Here is a 21,389-nt window from a genome sequence, read left to right as displayed (position 1 = left end):
TATGAATGTTTTTAGAGACTAAAATCCCTATATAACAAACACCACCGATACAGTTTCCCACTTTGAATGACTGTCCATTGCTTCAATTAAAAAGTAATGATTAAACAAAACAAATAATTTGACATTTTCTTCACACAGATATTGACAAACCACGTGTAATGATGCAAAAAATAAATGCCATTATTATAAGTGCAAATTACAATTAAAACGGAAACTATAAAGCTAGAAAATGTCGGTAACTTTACGGATATAACAACATATTTGGTTCAGGACACACCCACCCGATTATGGACCGCGTACGCTAAATACAAGCCTTTTCATTGGGTAACATTAATCAATGCTGCAGTATGATTGGCTGAATTTATTCATTCATATGCCAACACTCCGTTTAGAGCATAGTTACTCCCTTGGCTTTAAATTAAATTGCAGGGGCGCTTAAAGGCTAAATGTAGGGTAGTAAGCAAGCACTAAAAAAGATATGGAAAACTAGTCTTTATCGAAATTAAACTAAATGAGGCGCGACCACTTGCTTGTTTTCAGTGGACATAAAGAAAATACACCGGAAGATGGCAGCAGTGTGGCTAAATGGTAAAATTTCCGCGAAGAAGAGCTGCGCATGCGTAAAATGATATCTTGGTGAAAATATTCATACTTTCCACGCTTTTTTTTGTATTTAAAGCATGGCGCTTGTTCCTTATGTAGAAAATCCTTTACCTCCCCTTTCCAAGCTTCACAATTCATCAGCACGCTTCCGCTTTGTGGACCGTGATCTAACTCTAGCACAGGACTGGAAAAAGCTCGGAGTAGCCGCGGTTGTTTGGGATGCTGTAAGTGACAGGAAAGGCAACAAAACGCGGGTTTGCGAATGAAATTATTTACTAATATGCATGTTTTCTCCAGGCAGTCGTCATGTGCATGTACCTAGAGTTGGGGAAAGTGGATTTAAAGGGGAAGCGAGTTATTGAACTGGGAGCTGGAACAGGACTTGTGGGAATTGTTGCAGCCCTGCTGGGTACGTGTATCATCATGTAGCATTCATAACACGTACATGCATAGATATATATACATAGACGCCGCATTGTTTCACGCTGCCTATCGGGCTTGGCAACGGACGTGATGACGGAATGCAGTCGGTGACGAGCTGACGTCTCATCGCGCCGCCATCTTGGATGGGTCTCCTATGGGCCTCCAATGCATTTATTTGTAAGGTGTAGGTCCAACCACAAGAATAATTTCACCAATTATAACTTGATATTTCTCGCAGTTTGGTTTGTTACAAAGATTAGATATTTTGTTATAATACAGATCACTGTAAAACATTAAAAAAACGACATGCTAAAATATTTTTATAATGCTATTTAATTAAGACATAAGGTAGCTACAATATAAATAAATGTATAAATTAATTTGATACCAAAATGTTTGATTGTTTCTTGATGCATTTGGATTTATTTATTTTTTATCTGGTCAAATAAATTACTCAACCTTGTGAAATGTAATTCCCAAAGATCTGCTTTCAATATTTTGCCGGTTATAGTGACCGTGCTGAACAAAATATGGGAATAGTTGCTGCTTTCTCTCGACTACAGTTCACTCTTTTATTTAAATTTATTAATTTATCAATATAGAGACAGAGTTGTTCAAAGTCTGAAAATAAAGTATTGTATCAAAACTGTGCAATTCAGAAGTTACCCAGAAAAATATTTAAAGAGTGTAAACCTCCGCCAAGGCCTTTATAAAGTTCATGGATCCAAACGGTGATCCAGATCACCACCAAAATTAAATTAGTTCTTCCTTTTCAGGTTTCCAACAAGTCCTGAAATTTCATAAATATCCATCCATAACTTTTTAAGTTATCCTAAACACAAAGATACGAACAAATAAAGCCGGTAAAAACACAACCTCCTTGGCGTAAGGTAATTATGCTACCGTGTAAACAATGTGAAGCATCAATATCATTTTGCCATAAACACCTGATAGTAAAGTTTATCATTTGCATTTAGTAGATTATTCAGTTAACATCATTTAAAAACCAGTTATGCAGAAAAGTGTTTTGTGTGTAATATATACGCGATGTTCCACAGAAAACATTTATGTGGGGAAACTACGTTGACTCTGCAGCAAAACTCGAAAGCGGAGATCCAATATGGCGGCGACGCTGGTTCACGCTCCAGCGCTTAATGAGGCGTTTACATATATATTATGTCTATGCGTGCATGGGGAAGAAGCTAAGTGAATTCAAGTCATGAAAATAAATAAATAAATCCAAGCCTTTCATGACACATTTTCTACTTCACTAGGCGCTCATGTGACCATCACAGACAGACAGCCTGCCCTGGATTTTCTCACCGCCAATGTGAAGGCTAACCTGCCCCCACAGTCCCAAGAATCAGTGGTCGTATCAGAGCTGACCTGGGGTGAAGACCTTGAACGGTACCCCGCTGGAGGATTTGATCTGGTTCTTGGAGCTGACATCGTTTACCTGGAGGACACATTTCTGTCTCTGCTGCAGACTCTGGAGCACTTGTGTTCTGACACCACTGTGGTGTTGCTGGCCTGCAAGATCCGCTATGAGAGGGACACACACTTTCTGCACATGCTCAGGCAGCAGTTCAAAGCTGAGGAGGTCTACTATGAAAAAGAAAGGGACATCCACGTATACAAAGCATATAAACTTCCAGCAAAAGGGGATTTATGACAGCTCTTTCGTCCTACATAATAAACCAAGCAAGATTTGTTTTTAAAAGTCTGAACAGAAACACATTTATTAACAGCTGCCAAAAATGTTTTATCTGAATAGCTCTAACGTAATGCACTGTATTATACAAGCTGGTGCTGACATTTAGAATTTGTGAATAAAAAAAATTCATGGAAAGCAACATTTGAAAAAAAAAAAAAAAAAAGCATACCGTTTCATTACTATACACAAAATCTAAATTTACAATATGGCATTCCATAATGGTGAAAATATCCACTTTGTTCACAGATTTTATTTATTTAGTTGCACAATCCTTTCACAGAGTGTAGTCAAATTATGGAGCATCATGTTGATGAAGCTCCATAAAATGAATTCCGATCAAATGAATGTTCATCCTTTGATTGAGAATCTAGATTGTAAAATCTTGAGGCATCTTGGCTGACAGCGGGCTTTGCCCATTTGTGCTGCGCTGAACTCTCAATCTCAGTCAACTTGTATGAAATATTCAAGGATTGTAAATGCAAAGAAAGTGCACATGCCACTTTATATTTCTATAAACCAATTGAGGGGACAGACTCAGCAGGGACACCACGACATCAAGATACTGGTAACATAATTAAAAAGTAACCTTCAATTGCAGAATATTATTTATCCTTTAAAATGTTACAGCATTCAATCAAAAGATCTGAAACGGTACAACACAGAAACAAACTAGGTAATCTACTGTTACGGCGTCATAGCAGATATATTATTTCTTTCATTGGAAAACAATTAAGGCTTGTTATTTTTGGTTTTGTTCAAAAGGAAATTTGTTTTTGTTTTTTTTTTGTTTAAAAACAGGATTTAAAAATCCAGAATACAAAAATAAGGATGTGAACATTTTTAAATGCCACTTTAAAAATAAAATTATGTCAACCGTTTGATCTCACTATGTACTTGGGCAAATTAGCATCTAGTATTATTGGAGGCATACTTGGGGGAGGAAGCAACCAAACCTCATTAATACATATTTACTATTCATTATTGTGGATTAAAAAACAAACAAATGAACCCAGAGGTCTTGATTTACTGTGTCCCTCCAACTAGAGACAGATGGTCAATTTAGTGCTTTTTTTTTTTTTTAAAGCTGCATTTAACAAGAAACTTAGTTAACAACCCAACTTAAAAGGTTAGAGGTTGTTCATCCTATGAAAGGCAAAGTAAATTACGTAAAAAAAAAAAAAAAAAGTCAATGGCATTATAGAAGCATATAATCTAATATAGAACAAACAAATACAGGTCAAAGATAAAACATCCAAGACACAGCTCATCAAAGCAGTTAAGTAACAGATGTTAATGCAAGAGCAAAGTTATGAATACAAAATGTTGTACATGAGTTCAATCTATAGTGACGGTCAGTTCCCCATTGCTGGTGTTGGTGTCCAGTTTGACCAGGCACCAGTACGGAATTGCTTCCCTATGTGGTGTTAAAATGTGATCACCCTGTTCTCCACAGATGTCCTGTGCGACTGATGTCCTCTCCACATTCGTCCCAAATGCCCCTCAGACTCTTACGGGAGCTGGTGGGAGAATGACGTCATATAGCTGAAATGGGACAGGATATATATAAATATCTCCTTTTTTTTTCTTTTGTGATTCCTGGGGAGCCACTTTACAGATTTTCAGCAGTTTTTAAAAAGAAAGCAGAAGAGTAGAAAAAGGAGTGGCTTGTAGATGCATGGCTCTGTGCCGAGTCTCTGTACATGGGGACCAGTGGGAACCTGACCAGCTCCCGGCAGGCTCTTTCTGACCCATCTACTCAGATTTGTGACAGTACAAGTCTTTGAGGGCTTTCAGTTCCTCGATAAGCGTTTTGTTCTGGTTCTCCAGCACAGCCACTCGGTTCTCCAGACACTTAACGTACTCCTTCTTCTTCCTACGGCACTCTCGGGCTGCCTCCCTACAGGTAATAAAGAGCATATAAAGTTGAAAACTAAGACTGGAACTCATTTAGCTTTAAACTAAGAAAAAAATCTATGAATTCTATGCTAATTCAATAGAAACGCAGCTGTTGTCAAACACATACCTGTTTTTCATCAGTCGGACCTCCCTTTTGCGTGTGACTTCCTCTGTTGCTCCTGCTGTCCCCAGTGTAGGCGAAGTTGCCATGACTACCCCTGGAGTGATAGCGCTGGTCGGGGCGGTGCGGATTTGATAGGCCTGAACGTCACCAGACGCAGCTGACAAGCAAAGGTGGACAAACAGACAACTTGTATTCTTAAAGAGACAAAGTCTGGATAAAGTCACATCGCACACAGTACTGGCAAATCCTTCTCTCACCTTGTACAACCACTTGGTTACTGGGCACGAGGATCTGCTGCCCATCACTGGTCTGAGCATATTGTAGGATGGTGGCACCAGGCTGGGCTGCAGCAGCGTTGGCCATTGTGATAGTCTGCAGGCTCTGCACTCCATCTGTGCCGTTATTGGCCAGCTGAATGGCCCCACCTTGGGTAATGGCAACTGCCAACGAGGAAATACTCTTATAAGATGTGTTATAAAACACATCTTTACTTAAACGCTACAATAGGTGAGCATTTCTTGCATGACCATGATGATGTAACAAAAGCAAACAGGTGAACGTTAACGTTCGGGATGCACCGATACCGATATCAGTATCGGTATCATCTCAATTCCAAGCGTGTGTGCTCCTACTTGGTATTCATTCGAGTGTACCGATACCACAACCGATACCAGACAAGTCAACCTAGCGCAGATGTGTTTGATGACATGCTTTGGACATGTTTTCAAAGAAACAAATGCCTTGAATGTTAAAATGTGACATTTTTTGTTAAACTAAAAGCTATTTTTATGTTTAAAAACCTCACATTTATAGTTTTATTTAGGTAAAATCTCCCAAATCGAAATAAAACTTGATGAAATTGTTAGATCTGTAATGTTATTATATTAGTGTTGGTGAGGTAACTTCAGAAAGGATGGGTAATTTATTACAACCTGATATGAACTCTTACACAGTTATAACAGCAATAATAACCACAATCACAATAATTGTTCACATAAACAGATTTGGTTTCGGCAAATATCAGTATCGGCAGATATTGGTATCGGATCAAAACTACCAAAAAGTGTATCGGTGCACCCCTAGTTGACGTTGCATTTGCCATCAAGAATTTAGTCAATTTTTCTTCAAACTTTTATGATAAATTTCTTTCAACAGAACACTTATTTCTCTCTTCAAAAGAACTTACTGTACTGTCCGCTGCTGGTCTGATATATGGGAGTGGGCATTGTGACTGTAGTGATGGCCGGAACCGAGTCATCTTCAGACTTCTCTTCCTCAATTCGAGGCACTGCCGGAGCATCCGACGATAAGTCGTTGAGAATCTTCCTGTGGCAAAGAAAGACCTTGAACACGGTCGTTGCGTAGCATTTCCTTAGAGTCTAAGAAAAATGTCTACTTTCTAAAGAAATTGTTGGAAATTAACATCATGTTTCCATCAGTGGAATGAGCCTTAATGTGCCGTCGTACCAATAGTATTAAACAAACCTATAAGATGGCCGTCTGGAAAGAATCTCTCTCCTCTTCTGAGAATCTGTCACACTGTCGACAGATTCCTGAGAGTCCTCGCTCTCAGCAACAGTCGAAATCTGCAAGTGAATAAAAAAATTTTTTAAAAAGCAAACATTCAAGGTAACCTTAATAACCTTTGCTTACATTCTCCTAATGTCGTTTGTGCAATGAAGCAAAGCAGGTTGCACTGAACAGTTAAAAATGCAGCATTTTTCATCATCATACTTGTACTGTCTGCACTTGCGGGGACTGAATGACAGATGGCTGAGCAGCTTGGATCACCCCATGCACTTGGACTGTTTGACCATTGGGTAGCTGCACTAGAGTCACTGTGGGACTACTGGACGACACCTGGCCCGCTGCAATGGACGCCTGCAACCATAACAACACACAAGCAGTTATTATCCGATGAAAGAGTCACTCCTTCAGATGCATTACAGTGTGTATAAGCTGTCATGATGACACACATTACCTGTGCCAGAGTGATCTGCTGGGCCTCGGATTCTGAGACAGCTGTTTCACCACTTTGCTGTGAATCTGTACCAGCCTCCATGGTCATTTAAAATCTGCTTTCAAAGAGAAAAAAGAAAAAAAAAAACAATCTCATGCTTGATGCATTTTATTTTTTAACATTAACATTAAAATCCTTTCAACATGACTAAAATGAGTCCTTTGTAGTCAAGATCATAAAGATGACTTTGCATCCATCAAGCCAAACAGATGGAGGTAATATCAGAGATTTAGATGCAAGACTGTGATTATGAATGGAAATCAGAAACTGGTTTCACCCAGGAGCTGGCTTCCACTTTACCAAAGCATGAAAATAATTTGCCACTGGACTTAATACCTGTAATGGGTGCTTGCCAGCTCAATGACTACAAATACACAATGTCAGACATGCGTGTCTGTTTGTTGCCGGAGGAGGCTATCCAGAACATGGAAATTAAATTGAAAAACATAACAATGGTACAAGCTGTAATGTCTGTATTGGAAAGACCACTAATAGTAGCAGATCATAGGACAGACTTGTGTCCTTGCATGGATATAAGAACCCACAGGCTCATCGCTACTCTGCTGCAGGCTCCTAACACGAGTAGAGTTCTTGCTAGAGGTCTCCCTGATGGGCAGCTGGAATATTTATTTTCTTTATTTCTATTCACTAATTAAATTAATGGAGTAAATTCTGATGAACTGAAAGTGTTCCTCCTACTGTTGTAAATATTCCTGATACATCTCTGTCTGCAGGTTGTTCACCACTTGCTTTAGCAACTAGCTCCCATGTCATCACAGGTGTGTATATATGCTTCATGGAGACATTAGTCGGCTATTAGCTATCGTCGGGCACATTGTTAGTAAAATCTACTGTGAGAGTGAAGTGTTGAAACATTTATAAGAGAGGTATTTGGTGGTGTGCATATAGGGCCATGTGGAAGAGAGAAAGACCATCAGTCATGTGAAGAAGACAAAACTGCTCATTTATTCACATGGTGAATTTGTTTAAGGTTAAAGTGGCAACATTTCACCAAAGAACGTCACAGAGTTTATTTTATGCCATTTATGGTTGACTTAATGTAAACATCTACATAGTTTTAATATTTAATGATGCCTTATATTCACCCTTTCATGCCTTATCAATTGTTTTGGTATCCACATCCTATGAAGATGCTATTGGTCTGAATAATTTTGTTTGTGTTGCATTAACAAGGATTTTTAACTCAAAAGTTTACTCTTTTAGAATATTAGAGAGTGAAACAGTTTTTTTTGTTGTTGTTGTTTTTTTTTACACTAAAATTGGGTCAAGAATTGATCAAAGAATAGGTAAAGAAACTGACTTATAGAAATAATGTATTATGGTATTGATATCAATAACATCTTATAAATTTTTATTCCTATACAGTGGGAAAGACCCCGACAACCTTTCAGATCTGCCAAAGGTACAATGGAATAACAGCTAACAGCGTTTCAGACCTGTTGATGACCGGACATAATACCATGCACTGGACTGGGAGCTATTTCCATCTTATTTACTCTCATTTTCTGCTGTTGTAAATATTCCAGTTACCCTGTATCGTGAGTTTTATAAGCATAGAAACTATAAATTATAAGAGATAAGCTGGAAGCCAACATTGTTTTCAAACACAGCATTACTTTTTCTGTGCAAAAGATAATTGCAGCACAGATGTTCTAGTATACCCATAGTAATCATGTATCTCGTTTTTTAAAAATAAATGAAAGGAACATTTCTCAATGCACTCATACACGCATTAATTCGGTATTATTAACTGTTTACCATTAATGGGAAATATCGCGATAAAAAGAATCAACAATATCCAGCACTTTATTCTCAAAGTTTTGCTTCATTTCATTTGAATCTGGGTGGAGGGTGTGGCTTAGCTTAGCATGCAATTTTTTTTTTTTTTAATTGCACTTGCTTCAATAGGAACAACGAGGTTTAACAGGGTGCAAATCAAAATATTTTAAGATATTAAATGCCATACTTCACACGTACACCAAAAGCTGAAACTAAATTGTGGGCTAGCAGCTTAGGGGATAATGTTACCAAAGTTAGCATGTAGCTTCGTTAGCTTCGGCAGAAAGGTTTTCACAGTTAGCATGCAAACTAATTTATTTCAGAACAATAAGCGGTATATTTAATATATATCAAGGGTGTAATTAAGCACGAGTTAATTTAGCTTTAAATAATGCTTGTCTGATGATGCACTTTCAGCTTCAATGAAGGCTAAACTCATGCTGCTGCATTGGCTTGAGGCTTGCATGGAGGGAAATGTCAGCATGCATTGTATGTTTGCAACCAGGACACCCCACTTTCACTCACAACTTTCTTCAATCAGTTTTAATTTAAAAACACAAGTTACAAAAAAAATTATTTTAGATTAAATAGCCATTTTTTTCATAAATGTATTTCTTTCGAGTTGATCAAATAATTAATGAAAGCCCACTCCCACTTTATTACATATCTCAGTTGAGCCTGCCTTGCAGAGACTGACTCATTTTGTGAGCCTCTGCAACACCGCCGCCATGATCTCTTTGTTGGCTCTGTACGGATATTAGCCACAAATAACAGCTCTGGGCAGCCATATATCTGTTTAGCAAACATCGGATGCGTATCCTCTTACCAACACAGACTCGCTTCGTCACTCCCGGGTCTACGGAGCTCCACTTTTATTCAGGCCGACACGTAAGAGACCGCGTCAGGCTACACCTCCGTCGCGTCACCGAGAACAACAACACGGAGAGGAGGATGAGGGAGACGACGACAGCGAAAAATCAGCCCTGCCGAGAGAACCCGAGTTCTGACGGAGAAGACCGGAAGTTTACGAAAATAGCCGAGGGAATCGAGCAAATCTCGGAAATTGCCGAGTTCTTCCATTTATCTGCGCATGCTCCAAGTTGGGAACGCTGATCGTCAACAACATGCTTAACTCTGTCTAAACCTAAAGACATTGCGTACTCGTGCTGTAGTTCACTGTATTTTCAAATGGGGTTGCGCGTATCCCTGGAGGTACTTTACGGCATTCCAGGGGGTGCATGAAATTTTTTGAAAACGTATAGCTTTATTTGTTTTTCTTAAAAATCCTTAAATAAAATAATATAAATGTAATGACACATACATATATATATATATACACACACACACACACACACACACACACACACACACATATATATATATATATATATATATATATATATATGTGTGTGTGTGTGTGTGTGTAATATATTCCAATAAATGTACACTTTATAAACTGAATATACATTTAGTTTTACACAATTTCGTTCCTCCAAAAATCCCACATTCCAACGTGAGTTGAACCCCACTGTCGCCTTGACAACACAAACAATGGAGTCCTGGTTGAAGCGTATAGTAGAAATATGCAAAACACAATTAAAGTTTAAAAGGCCAAACATAAATGATAGAATGCCGTATTTAATTTTTTTCTGAACCACTGCACTGGTTGGGGGGTACTCGACAGAAAAAATATTTTAATAAGGGTACTGTGTAGCAAAAAGGTTGATAACCGCTGCTCTAGTTTATTATAGTGGTAAATAGTCATTAAATGAAAAACTATTACTCATAAGAAGTTACGTAATTACTTTAAACAATTTTATTTATTGTTTATTCCTCTCAAATAAACTAAAAGAACATTTGCACTTTGGTCACAACCTTTTCCAGGCCTAACAGCTGATATTTCCACGTTATCAATAAAAAAAATAATCTTTTAGCACAATTCTGTGCCTTGTTTCATACTGACATTGATTAAACACCAGTGTACACTGTAAGGCAACTATTTTAAATTACCTCCTGGGATGAATAAAGTATTCATTTAATTCCATAAAGTGTGTGAAAAGGTGTATCTAAAGGCAAGTCAAAGTACTTATCTCTGACTCATGCTGACATGCCAAAAGTCAAGATTTCCTTGTGACAAAAGACAGAAAGATAATGTTTTGATCTCAACTGATTTATTTTCACAAAACAAAACAAAATTTTAAAAAAAAGTGCTGTTTGGTGTGGTTTGCATGACTTCTTGGAAGTTGTAGGGTTCCCTATCCAGCACCGGGTTCTCAGGACCTACCCCACCTGGGATTAATTGGCAAAAGTAAGAACAAAAGATAAAGTTTTAAAGTAATGCTTAATATTTCCTTTACCTTTACATTGTTTTTTTTTTTTTTTTTTTTTAAATTTTTGATCATAGACTAGTTTCTTTTAATTCTAAAGGTTGCATGAAATCATACCATGTTGTTAAATCTTGAATAATACAAACACTTATATGACAAGACAGTCGGGTTTTATAGTTATTTACATTTGCAGAGTTTGTAGACAAACTGAAAAACTTCCACAATTAGGCAATGACTCATTTTCTTGTAATCTTTTGTTCTTATAGCCATCATATATCAGATACTAGTTTTAACGAAATTGTTAAATTTGGGGAACATTGTGCTCGGACTAAGCGGTTTGGATAATGTATAAATGAATGGGGAACATTGCGAGGGTAGATGATTGACTACACTTTTACTGTTGTACACATGGTGGCAGCAAAATCCTTCTTTATTTCTTTCCAGCATGACAGAACCTTGTCGTCTCATTATGTTGTGTTTCTGCACATGAACAATTATTTAATCCGAGCCTATACGATCAGTTATCTGAGCATCAGCATTTAACGATCATATTACAGGTTTTGTACGAGAAAGAGGATTTTCAAGAGAAAATGTTGAGTGTATTACTTATTTCATGGTTCATAGCTGGTCTTTTTCACATTCCATGTGATTTTCCTGGTTGATGGTTCAAGCTGTTCATTAACTCTGTCACTCGGTGTGTGAGAATGGCTCCTGTAGGAAAGAAATGGATTCAAAGATACAGCAGTTGTTCAAAATCCTATGGGGGGAAATGAGACTTTAGACCAATTTATGACCATCAACTCTATGTGCGAGGTCATTTCAGAGGCCTCTTAATACACACCAGCACACACACAATGGGTATGTCAAACACCCAATCTTCACTTATTGGGTGTTTGACCACACCAGTGGTGCAACATGCGCTGCAACCAATCTTCTGTCCTTGCTTTAAAAACTAGCTGCTAGGTATCTGCAAGCAAAGTCTTAAATTCAGCATGTTTCTGCAAGTATAATGAGCCACACAGGCACCTGTACATTATTAAACCCTCTCATTGCAAACGTTATACATATCCGTCACAAGGCAGCGCTTTAGATTTCCATCTGAGTCCATGTCAAGGATCTGATTGGACATTGATTTCCCTTAATAATGACCACCAGCTAGGATAGCCTTGACAAACCATAATTAGCCTGAACCAGAAAAGAGGTTTCATTACCTATCGATGAATGTGCACACGCAAAGCGGTGCACCTGGAGATTATTTGCAGTGTTTCTGTGAGAATGGGTCTACGATTTATGCCTGTTATGCATGTTTGTCAATTTCCTATTACTTTTTTAACACTTCCTAGGAAACAGCGCATATTCATTCCTGAAGCAAATTTAAATCAAGAATCCTCACAGTGGAACGGATATTGCTAAGGTTTACGTTACAGCGGTACAATAAGCTCTTTACATATTTTTTTGACACCTGCTGTTTTTTAATTACAGTTGTGGTGGATTGCAATGGACACTGGTAGTAACTGCATTGCTGATTGACTGGGTCTCAGTTGATTGTTGTCATCTAATGTTGGAATAAATTTTATGTATATATATATATATATACATATATGTATATATATAATTTATTCCAACATTAGATAACAACAACCAACTGAGACCCAGCTGTTTGTAACCCAGCTGTCAAAGCCCCAGGCTTAGCACAAGTCCCCCCCTTTTTCATATATATATATATATATATATATATATATATATATATATATATATATATATATATATATATATATATATATATATATATATATATATATATATATATATATATGAAAAAGGGTACCAAAAGCAAAAAGCATTCAGTTTATTGCCCAAACACAGAAGAAGAAAATCAGTCCATATTATAGCAGCAAGAAGTGGTGAATTTTAATCTTCCATCTTCTTTATTTTCTTTCCCCTAAAAAAATGTTACTTCTCTGTTACTGAAACGGAAACGGAAACATGAACATGCAAGCAAAAATCAAATGATCTTTGTGTTTATTCTTCTTCATCAGATATCATCTTCTGATCATGTGTCTACTATACTAAATTACAGAGTCAGACTGATCATACTGAGCGGTTTGGTGCAAAAATTTTGGTGGCAAATGCAACAACTAGGAGCCAAAACACCCACAAACAGCAGAGTAAAACGATGCCACAAATGTCCAGCTTGGTGTAGGAGGAGGAGCAGGATAGGAGATTAATCTTCAGAATATGAAGTAGAGACCTGACTTCAATCCATAGCCCTTTCCTCTCTTCTTAAACCCAGCTGTCAAAGCCCCAGGCTTAGCACAAGTCCCCCCAAACCCCCATCAACAGCAAGCCACGTATGTCACTTTCCCCATTTTTTTGTGCCTGTTTTAATCTTTTTCTCTCACTCAATTTGCAACCCCCTTTTCTCTCAGTGTGTTGTTTTTAATCATGTGGCTATAAGAGAAATCATGACCCAGTCCAAATCATGGCCCGAGGCGATGTGTGTAATGCTCACGCCTCGTGTCAGGCACGTCTTCTTCGTGTGGCATCGCAATATTGAGTGAATTAATAACATGCCTGATATATTCTGTCAAGAATGTTGTCGAATTTTAAATGCAGCCCTCAATCAAACCGCGTGGAAATATCATACCTGCCACTCAAGCAGGGCATTGTGGGAGAGATCGGGTCACATGGGTGCGCGGGAGGTCATGTGGCGTGGTCAGGGGAGAGCCTGAATATGAATACCGAGGCGAGAGCATGCAGCGCATTTGAATACCCATGACCTTATGTCCATGCTTTTTATACTAGGTTGAATTACCTGAATTGCATATGAACCACTGCACCTGGATGAGGTTGCCATGGATACTGAGGCCCCACAGTCTGTCTCTCTCTATCACACAGACGTAAGCTGGGTTCTCAAATCTGAAGATGTGAGTTTCAGAGATAGCCAGTAAAATATTGTGCCTCTGAGGTGCAGTATCAAGCTGCAAGGAAGGAAAGTTATCTAACACAGAGATTGTGCTGACCTGGACCTCTTGCTAATCTGGCTGTAGGCAACAGCGTGAATTCGACGATCTCAATCAATCCGTCAAGGTGTCAGCTCCTCCTTTCCTCCCTATCTTGCTCTCCTGCGAGGATTTTCAGCTGCTCCCCTCCCCCTCGCTTCTTTCGTCCTCATCCTTCCTTTTTTTTCTTAAAGGTTAGATATTTTCTAGTCTAATCACATGCCCAGAAGCACATTAAAGGAGTAACCTCTCAATGTAATTATCAGACCAAGTCCAAAGCAAAGGGAACTCAAAGCATCCGCAGTGTTGGTCAAACAAGCCTGTATCTTTTTGAAGTTGTGTCCTTTTCAGTACATTTCAGTACATTTTTTTTGTTCTTTGTCTTTACACACACAACACCACAAATAAAACCTAATGTAAATGCAGTTTTCTTTCTTTTTTTTTAAATTTTTTTTTTTAGTTTTTTAACAAAATCAATCAGATTCTTTCACACACTGACAACTAGTGTGAATTACTGATCAACTTAGCTAGTCAGCTTTTTACTAACTGCAATTTTATGAATACTATAATAATAAGATAGATTGTGTTGGACTGAATTAGTACAAACTGGAATCTATTGTCATTTAATTTGATTACATTTAAATTTCCTAGATTATAATCAGAGCTGAAATTGGACTGTATCTATTAACTTGGATTTAAATTTCTCTGACAAGTAAAATTAATTAAATGTAGATTGCAGAACAAAACAACAAAAGCAAAGATATAACAATGCATTTTGGGGATATGACTAAGATCTCAAGTCTGATGTAGTCTGGAACCAGTGGTGGTATTCTGTGATATAAGAACTACTGTGGTCAGAAGGGGAAAAGGCCATATATTTGAACTTTTAATTCAATTCAATTCGATTCAACTTTATTTGTATAGCGCCACTTCACAACAATGTTGTCACAGGGCACTTTACATACACGAATCAACATACACATCATTTCGAGCCAATTCATACATATCCTATAATAGAAACCAACTGATTGCATCGAGTCATGACTTCCATCCAATCCCCCATCCTGAGCATGCATGCGGCGACAGTGGGAAGGAAAAAACTCCCCTTTAACAGGAAGAAAACTTCCAGCAGAACCCGGCTCAGGGAGGGCAGCCATCTGCCTCGACTGGTTGGGGTGGAGATGACAGGAAAGACAGATCAACATGTACAACTGCACTTATTCAGGAAGACCTGTGAAAAAAAAAGGAGAAATAAGTTAGAGATGGCAATATCGGCATATATTTATACATTTAACAAGCAACTGTCAGCATTTTTATGTGATGGATACTGATATTTATGAGTCATTTGCAGCAGTTTCAACATGCAGAATCTCCAGAAAGTGTTATTCTTATATGTGCAAAAGCAGAATCCGTCATCATGACAACTTGGCAAATGTTGACAAAGTCTTTGTAAATTTGATCATGTATTCCAACATTTAAGCACAATGTTTTCCCAAATATAACTTAGTACTTTTATTGCTCAACATCAGCTTTATAATTCAAATATTTCAAGATTTATTACCGTTGTTGCCTTGAAGAGGTCAACATAATGAATATATGAAAAGAAGTGGTGTGTAGTACCTATTAAGAATTATTTCTGTTTGCTGCACTCAGTAATCTGCTTTCTTAGTTATATGATTCGCCAATGTTACCGCTAGGGGGCAGTGCAAGCAGTTCTGTGATAATTACTGAAGATGAAGAAGAGAAGTGTGTGTGTGTGTGTGTGTGTGTGTGTGTGTGTGTGTGTGTGTGTGTGTGTGTGTGTGTGTGCGCTGTTGAACAAAATGGTGGTTGAAGCATGCGCCCGGTGCTGTCGTATCTAACGAGTGTGTAAAATGTTTAATCTTCGTTCAGTGAAAAATAAAGAACTTTATATACACCCAGAGCCTTCGGTCTGAGTGGTGTAACAGGTGCAATGGGCAAACTAAGGTGAAGAGCCATTGATCAGGCACTGAAACCTATGAGTTTTGTTGGACAGCACATTTGATCCAAAAATGCCAACAATCATCTTTCCAAATATTAACTAGTCAGGTAAATAAAGGAGGGACTTGTAAAAAGTAAAACTAAAGTGCATAAGTGAGCACATGGAAGCAATAGATTTGAACTAAAATAATATTAATAAAAAAAAACAAACTTGAGAAACTACAATCACCAGCTACTTTATGTGGTACACCTGGTAAATAGCTTGTTAACACAGTTATCCAATCAGCCAGTCACATGACAGTAAGTAAAAGTATGGTCAAGAAGCATCAGAATGAGGAAGAAAGTGGATTTAAGTGACTTTAAACATGGCATGTTGGCGCCGCGTGGGTGAAGTATCTCAGAAATAGTTGATCTATGGGGATTTTTATGTCTCAAGTTTACAGAGAATCTTCTAAAAATACCCAGCAAGCAGCAGTTGGCTGGACCAAAATGTCTTGTTGGTGTCAAAGGTCAAATGGGAAAGGGCAGGCTGGTTGGAGATGATAGAAAGACAACAGTAACTGAAAAAACCACTGGTTACTACCAAGATATGCACCAAGATAAACACAATACTGTCTGTAATTATCAAATCACAGCCCTCTGGATTAATTCAGTTGAATTGTGACTCACCTAGATATTCCCATTTTTTTCTCTTTGTTTATTGCCATGCCTCTGAAAGCAGCTAAAGTTTAAACTAAACCTGTGTCGTCTGGCACAGAGGAAGTTCTGCTGAAATAAACATTAACGTTTATGACTCTTCTAATAGAGTAAAAAAGAAAAGGGAACAAAAGAAAAGCTTACAAGGGGTACTGAACCATTGTCTTTCATGCCTTATTCAACATCAGTTCAGTTTCAAAACATTAGCTTTAAGATATTAAAAGAAAAAAAGTCTTATTTTTTGCCATTTGATCTTTGAATTTTTTGCTTGTTTTCTCTCTAAATGAAAATTGATATTAAGTCTTGTTGCTGTGTTTCTTTTCGAAGGACAAGAGGCGTTGAAAAGAAACACACACACACATGTGCGCACACATGACAGGATAGGTCCTTGAGTGTGTGTTTTTGTGTCGACTTGCTGCATTGCCTCTTCCCGTCATAACATGTCATTCTGGACACTATTACTCCCTACAGAGGCTGACACTGCGGCTCGGTGACACGGAGCGTAAGGTCATCTGTCAAACAGAAGAGGCAAGTGTGTGTCTGTGTGTGTCCAACGCGGTACTAAAGTGTCCATCTGCGCCATCTATGTTTCATACTTCAGGAATAAAGCAGCGTTCGGCTGTGTTCCTTTAGTCTGAATATCTTTGTGGTTGTGTTGAGCGACACGTAGAGACGGGGAAAGGCTGTCATTCACTCATGCAGAACAATGTTACCTTACAAACCCTCTTTTTATCCCACACCTACTCTTGATGCGGAGTTCAAAGGTTGCCATGGCAACCGGCATCCCAGCGGGAAGACAATGCGTTCTGCCCTGGAGCCGCTGCTTGGCGGGTGGGGAGGATTTGGTGGCCTTTGACCCATCAAGATTTTACCAATGAAGAAAAAGAAGAAGAGGTAGAGGGGGTGTATTTGGGGGGAGAGGGCGGCTGCACCAGGGTTGTAGATACGATTGATCCTTTCTAAGGGTTGACGTAGGGGTTGTGAGCAGAGTGGCCCAATAGCCTCAGAGCTCAGCGACTCGTGCCGGCTGACAACCGCATTTCAGAGAACCCTGAGCGCCAGAGATAGCCGTCCTCTAATCCGCAGAGCCTGTCTTACCTTGCCTCCTCCGTGTTTCTCAGATAGCAGATCTTTTGTGTCAGATCTTTGCAGCTGTTGCTGTTGTTGCCTGTATGGAAGACGATGCCAGTTTCGAAAGGGTTTGTGTATGTGAGTGTATTTGTGCCGTTGAGGCTCAGATGTAAAAGGCGGACTTACAAACTGTTCTGGATAAAAGCATAAGGTAACCACAGAGCTGGAAATGTATCTGGAATTTTTATTTTGGACAACAGGTTAAGCACAATGGGTGACATTTTATACATTTTTCACCATATAGAATTGATCTATTAAGCTACCTTTCAGATCAATATTTCTTACCTTGCATGTTATGGATATATAATGAGCAAATATTCTAACATAATTAGCAAAAATTCTTCTTATTCTTCTTCTTTGTGCTGTTTGTGATCACCAAAACTTTCCACCATGCTGGGGTGGGGGGGCATCAGGTCGCATCTTTTGGCCTGATGGCCGGCGGTGCGAGTCCTGCTCTCCTACGCTGCTGCAGCCCCGAGGGGGATTGTTCTCTGGGGGCCGGTCCCAAGCCCGGATAAATGCAGAAGGTTGCATCAGGAAGGGCATCTGGCATAAAACATGTGTCAATTCACCCGAGTGATGATTCACTGTGGCGACCCCTTCAAAGGGACAAGCTGAAAGGAAAACAACAACAACTTTCTTTGATATTTTCATATAAGTTTAACATTTCTGAAAGAAAAAAAAAACTTGGTATTACTCTCAATGTATCACATAAAGACACCCCGGGCTATTTGCCATATTAGCCACGGGACACCAACACAAAAAGAATTCAAAATGGTGACCTTTGCTCCATTGGTATTCCATTGCTCATTTGCACATCATGATGTCAATGATATTGTGTCAGCATGTGGGTCAATTAACCTTGTCAACTGTCAGTTACACTGCAGCAACCTAAACATAAGGAGACTCCAAACATTGGAAAGGGTCCATCTCTGGGTGGTGTTGTCCATGGTAACCATTTCAGCTTTGTCTGTATGATTAAATCTGTTCTAAAGATCCAATGGCTTTCTCGTAGACAACAGATCTAAATGGTAATTTTTCATCTCATTTTGTCAAATACAAAACCAGCTGTTTTATTCTTTATTTAAAATGAATGAAATACTTAAAAGAAGTAGATTATAATGGAGATTGGTTTGTTTTAATAAGTCATCAAATGAAGTTTTTACAAATATCTAGACTTTCAGCAATCAGAAAAGGAGGACCAATCATGTATTGGACCCATAGAGGACCAGAACCAGCTGTAACTAAGTTATGGTACAACTATACCAAAATCGGTCCTTGAGGGCCGATGTCCTGAGGCTTTTTGGTGTTTCCCTTTTCCAATACACTTGGCTTCCATTCAATGGATCCAACAGCCAATGAAGTTTTGCACAATGACTGATTAGTTTAATACATATATGTTGGAACAGGGATACTTGGAAAACCTGCAGGATTGTGGCCCTAAAGGACGGGCGTAACAGTAGCTCAAATCTGTTTTTAGTATGTTTTTGTTACAGAATGGCTGTTCTAATTCTTCATATTTGTTTTTTCCCCAAATATGGTCTCTTTTTGGAGTCTGATGGGACCATATTTAGACAACAGTCTCATGGATTGTGGAAGTGTGGTGACCCAAATGCAAGAACAGAGAGGCAGGTGGCAGACCAAATGCAGATCCAAGATTTTATTCTCAAAAAATAAACTGAATGCAAGACAGGACAGAGACATAACAGAACTACAAGAAGAAAACACAACGCAATGGACAAGCAAGTGGGAACAGAAACCAAGGGCTATAAATACTGGGGAACAGGACAAGACACAGGTGAAATGGACGAACTAATTGAGTCCAGGTTTACAACACAGAGAAAACTACAAAATAACACAGGAAACCAGAACTTAGAGAATGCATGAAACATGTATATATATATATATATATATATATATATATATATATATATATATATATATATATATATATATGTATATATATATATATATATATATATATATATATATATATATATATATATATATATATATATAATTGATATATATACAATTTTATGCTCCATTCATTGATGGAGCATAAAATTGAGAAATAGGCCCTACAACAAGCAGTTCTACAGAAACTAATTACAAAAACTGAGTGCAACTAACTACTATCAATTAGGTAAGAGGCTGAGCTACAAGGCTGCTTTATTCCTCACTAATCCATTTTCAGTGGAAAATGTTGAGCTTTTTGGCTTACTTCACTTATCTGCAGCTTTAGTTAGAAGCCCTTTTCAAAAATACAATTTTGGCATACAAAACAAAAGGATGTCATGAAATATTATCTAGTTGAACTGGAGGTGAAATGCTTTGTATTATTTCACCTCATTAGGAACTCTGTCAATAGGTACCAAAATTTCAGCTCTGGTCTTACACATTGCTTCAATGTTTTCTTTCATTTGTGGCTTGATCTTTTTCAAGCAACTGTTGTGCTGGCATCTCTTTGGGTTTGGAAATGATTTTCAGAGATTCTAAATCAATCAACTGAGAGAATAATCAGCAAATTAGAGACAGTAATCAAAAGTCACAGCTTGACACGTTAAGCTCCACCTCCATCGATTACAGTGAAATCATCTTTCATCATAAAACATCATTACATGCATTATGCAATTACTTAAATCTAATTGGATAAGATGCACACAGCGATGTTTGTGCGGACTTGTTTTTGGTACTTTTGCTTCCGTAATGCCTCTGCATACACTACAAAATGAAATTTGAAATCATGAGACTAACCTTATGGACTTGTGCTGCAGAAAACCTTCACAGTCTGCAGCCTCATGCTACTATTTATGTAGAGATGAGTAGTCCTTAATGCTGGAATGAGTAAGACATGTGGCACGACAGTCCCAAATAAACGAGCAGGATCAGAAGACAAAGCTCTACTTTGTCCAAGCACTGTGGCCTAACATTTGCAGGACAACTATTCGGCTGACTCGACCACAAACCTCAAACATGAGGCACTCCTAAAGTGCAAGAACAGCACGAAACATAAACTCTCCACAAAGAGATGGATTGACAAGCTGCAACAGGTCTGGCTGCAACAGAAAGGCAAATCAACTTATTTGTCAGCAGAACAGACTGAAAATGACAAGAAAATCAAGTTAATTAAACAATTTTGCAAAGGAAAGAACTGAAGGAGTGAACATGAATTTAAAAAACCTGCCAGAATATTAGCAACTCGTTGGAAATGACACCGATGTATCAAGCAGCTTAACGGAACACGCAGCTCCACACATAAATATTTATTGCATCTTAACAGCAAATATAAGTAATGAAAGGATGATTTAGCCCACAGAAATATCAAATTGCTGTTTGATTTGAACTGAATCAGGCCAAAGGCTTAACTTTACAACAGCCCCTCTGAAAGCTTGGAGGTTCTCTGAAGAACTTAATGCAGCCCATTTCTCAGGCTTTGAAGAGTTAAACCTCTGATCCATCAAGTATATATTACGACAAAAATCTGTCTGATGGTAAGCAAAATATAAAGCTATGAGGGGTGACTCAAGACTTTTGTACATTACTGACATATCTGCTTTTTTTTAGGATGTAGTTTTAGCTAAGCTTTTTTTCATGTGGCTAATACTATCTGCTTTACAGCAAATTAAAAGAAATCTACATTGGCTCAATGTTAAGAATATTTAGTATTTAGTGTTGCATTTAATTATTG

General features: G+C 38.2%; 2 protein-coding genes across 2 annotated transcripts; one reads left to right on the top strand and one right to left on the bottom strand.

Moving 5' to 3' along the window:
• Positions 1-646: 646 nt before the first annotated feature.
• On the top strand, positions 647-2,698 carry mettl21a (methyltransferase 21A, HSPA lysine; the record flags this gene model as incomplete). Its single annotated transcript, XM_079263706.1, has 3 exons — positions 647-827; positions 901-1,012; positions 2,301-2,698. The coding sequence occupies exons 1-3, from the start codon at positions 681-683 to the stop codon at positions 2,696-2,698; spliced, it is 657 nt and encodes a 218-aa protein (XP_079119832.1). The 5' UTR covers positions 647-680.
• A 52-nt stretch (positions 2,699-2,750) lies between these two features.
• On the bottom strand, positions 2,751-9,516 carry LOC306774013 (cyclic AMP-responsive element-binding protein 1). The gene is made up of 8 exons (XM_079263981.1): positions 9,407-9,516; positions 6,742-6,835; positions 6,495-6,641; positions 6,246-6,346; positions 5,947-6,086; positions 5,018-5,200; positions 4,764-4,917; positions 2,751-4,637 (listed from the first exon to the last, which is right to left on the bottom strand). Exons 2-8 carry the CDS (start codon positions 6,826-6,828, stop codon positions 4,493-4,495), a joined length of 957 nt encoding a protein of 318 aa, XP_079120107.1. The 5' UTR covers positions 6,829-6,835; positions 9,407-9,516; the 3' UTR covers positions 2,751-4,492.
• Positions 9,517-21,389: the final 11,873 nt, after the last annotated feature.

The sequence above is a fragment of the Telmatherina bonti genome, assembly GCF_933228915.1.
Source record: "Telmatherina bonti genome assembly, chromosome: 24".
NCBI classification, from domain to species: Eukaryota; Metazoa; Chordata; class Actinopteri; order Atheriniformes; family Telmatherinidae; genus Telmatherina; species Telmatherina bonti.
Note: the sequence above shows the minus strand (reverse complement) of the source record. Positions and strands in the feature narration are given on the sequence as shown.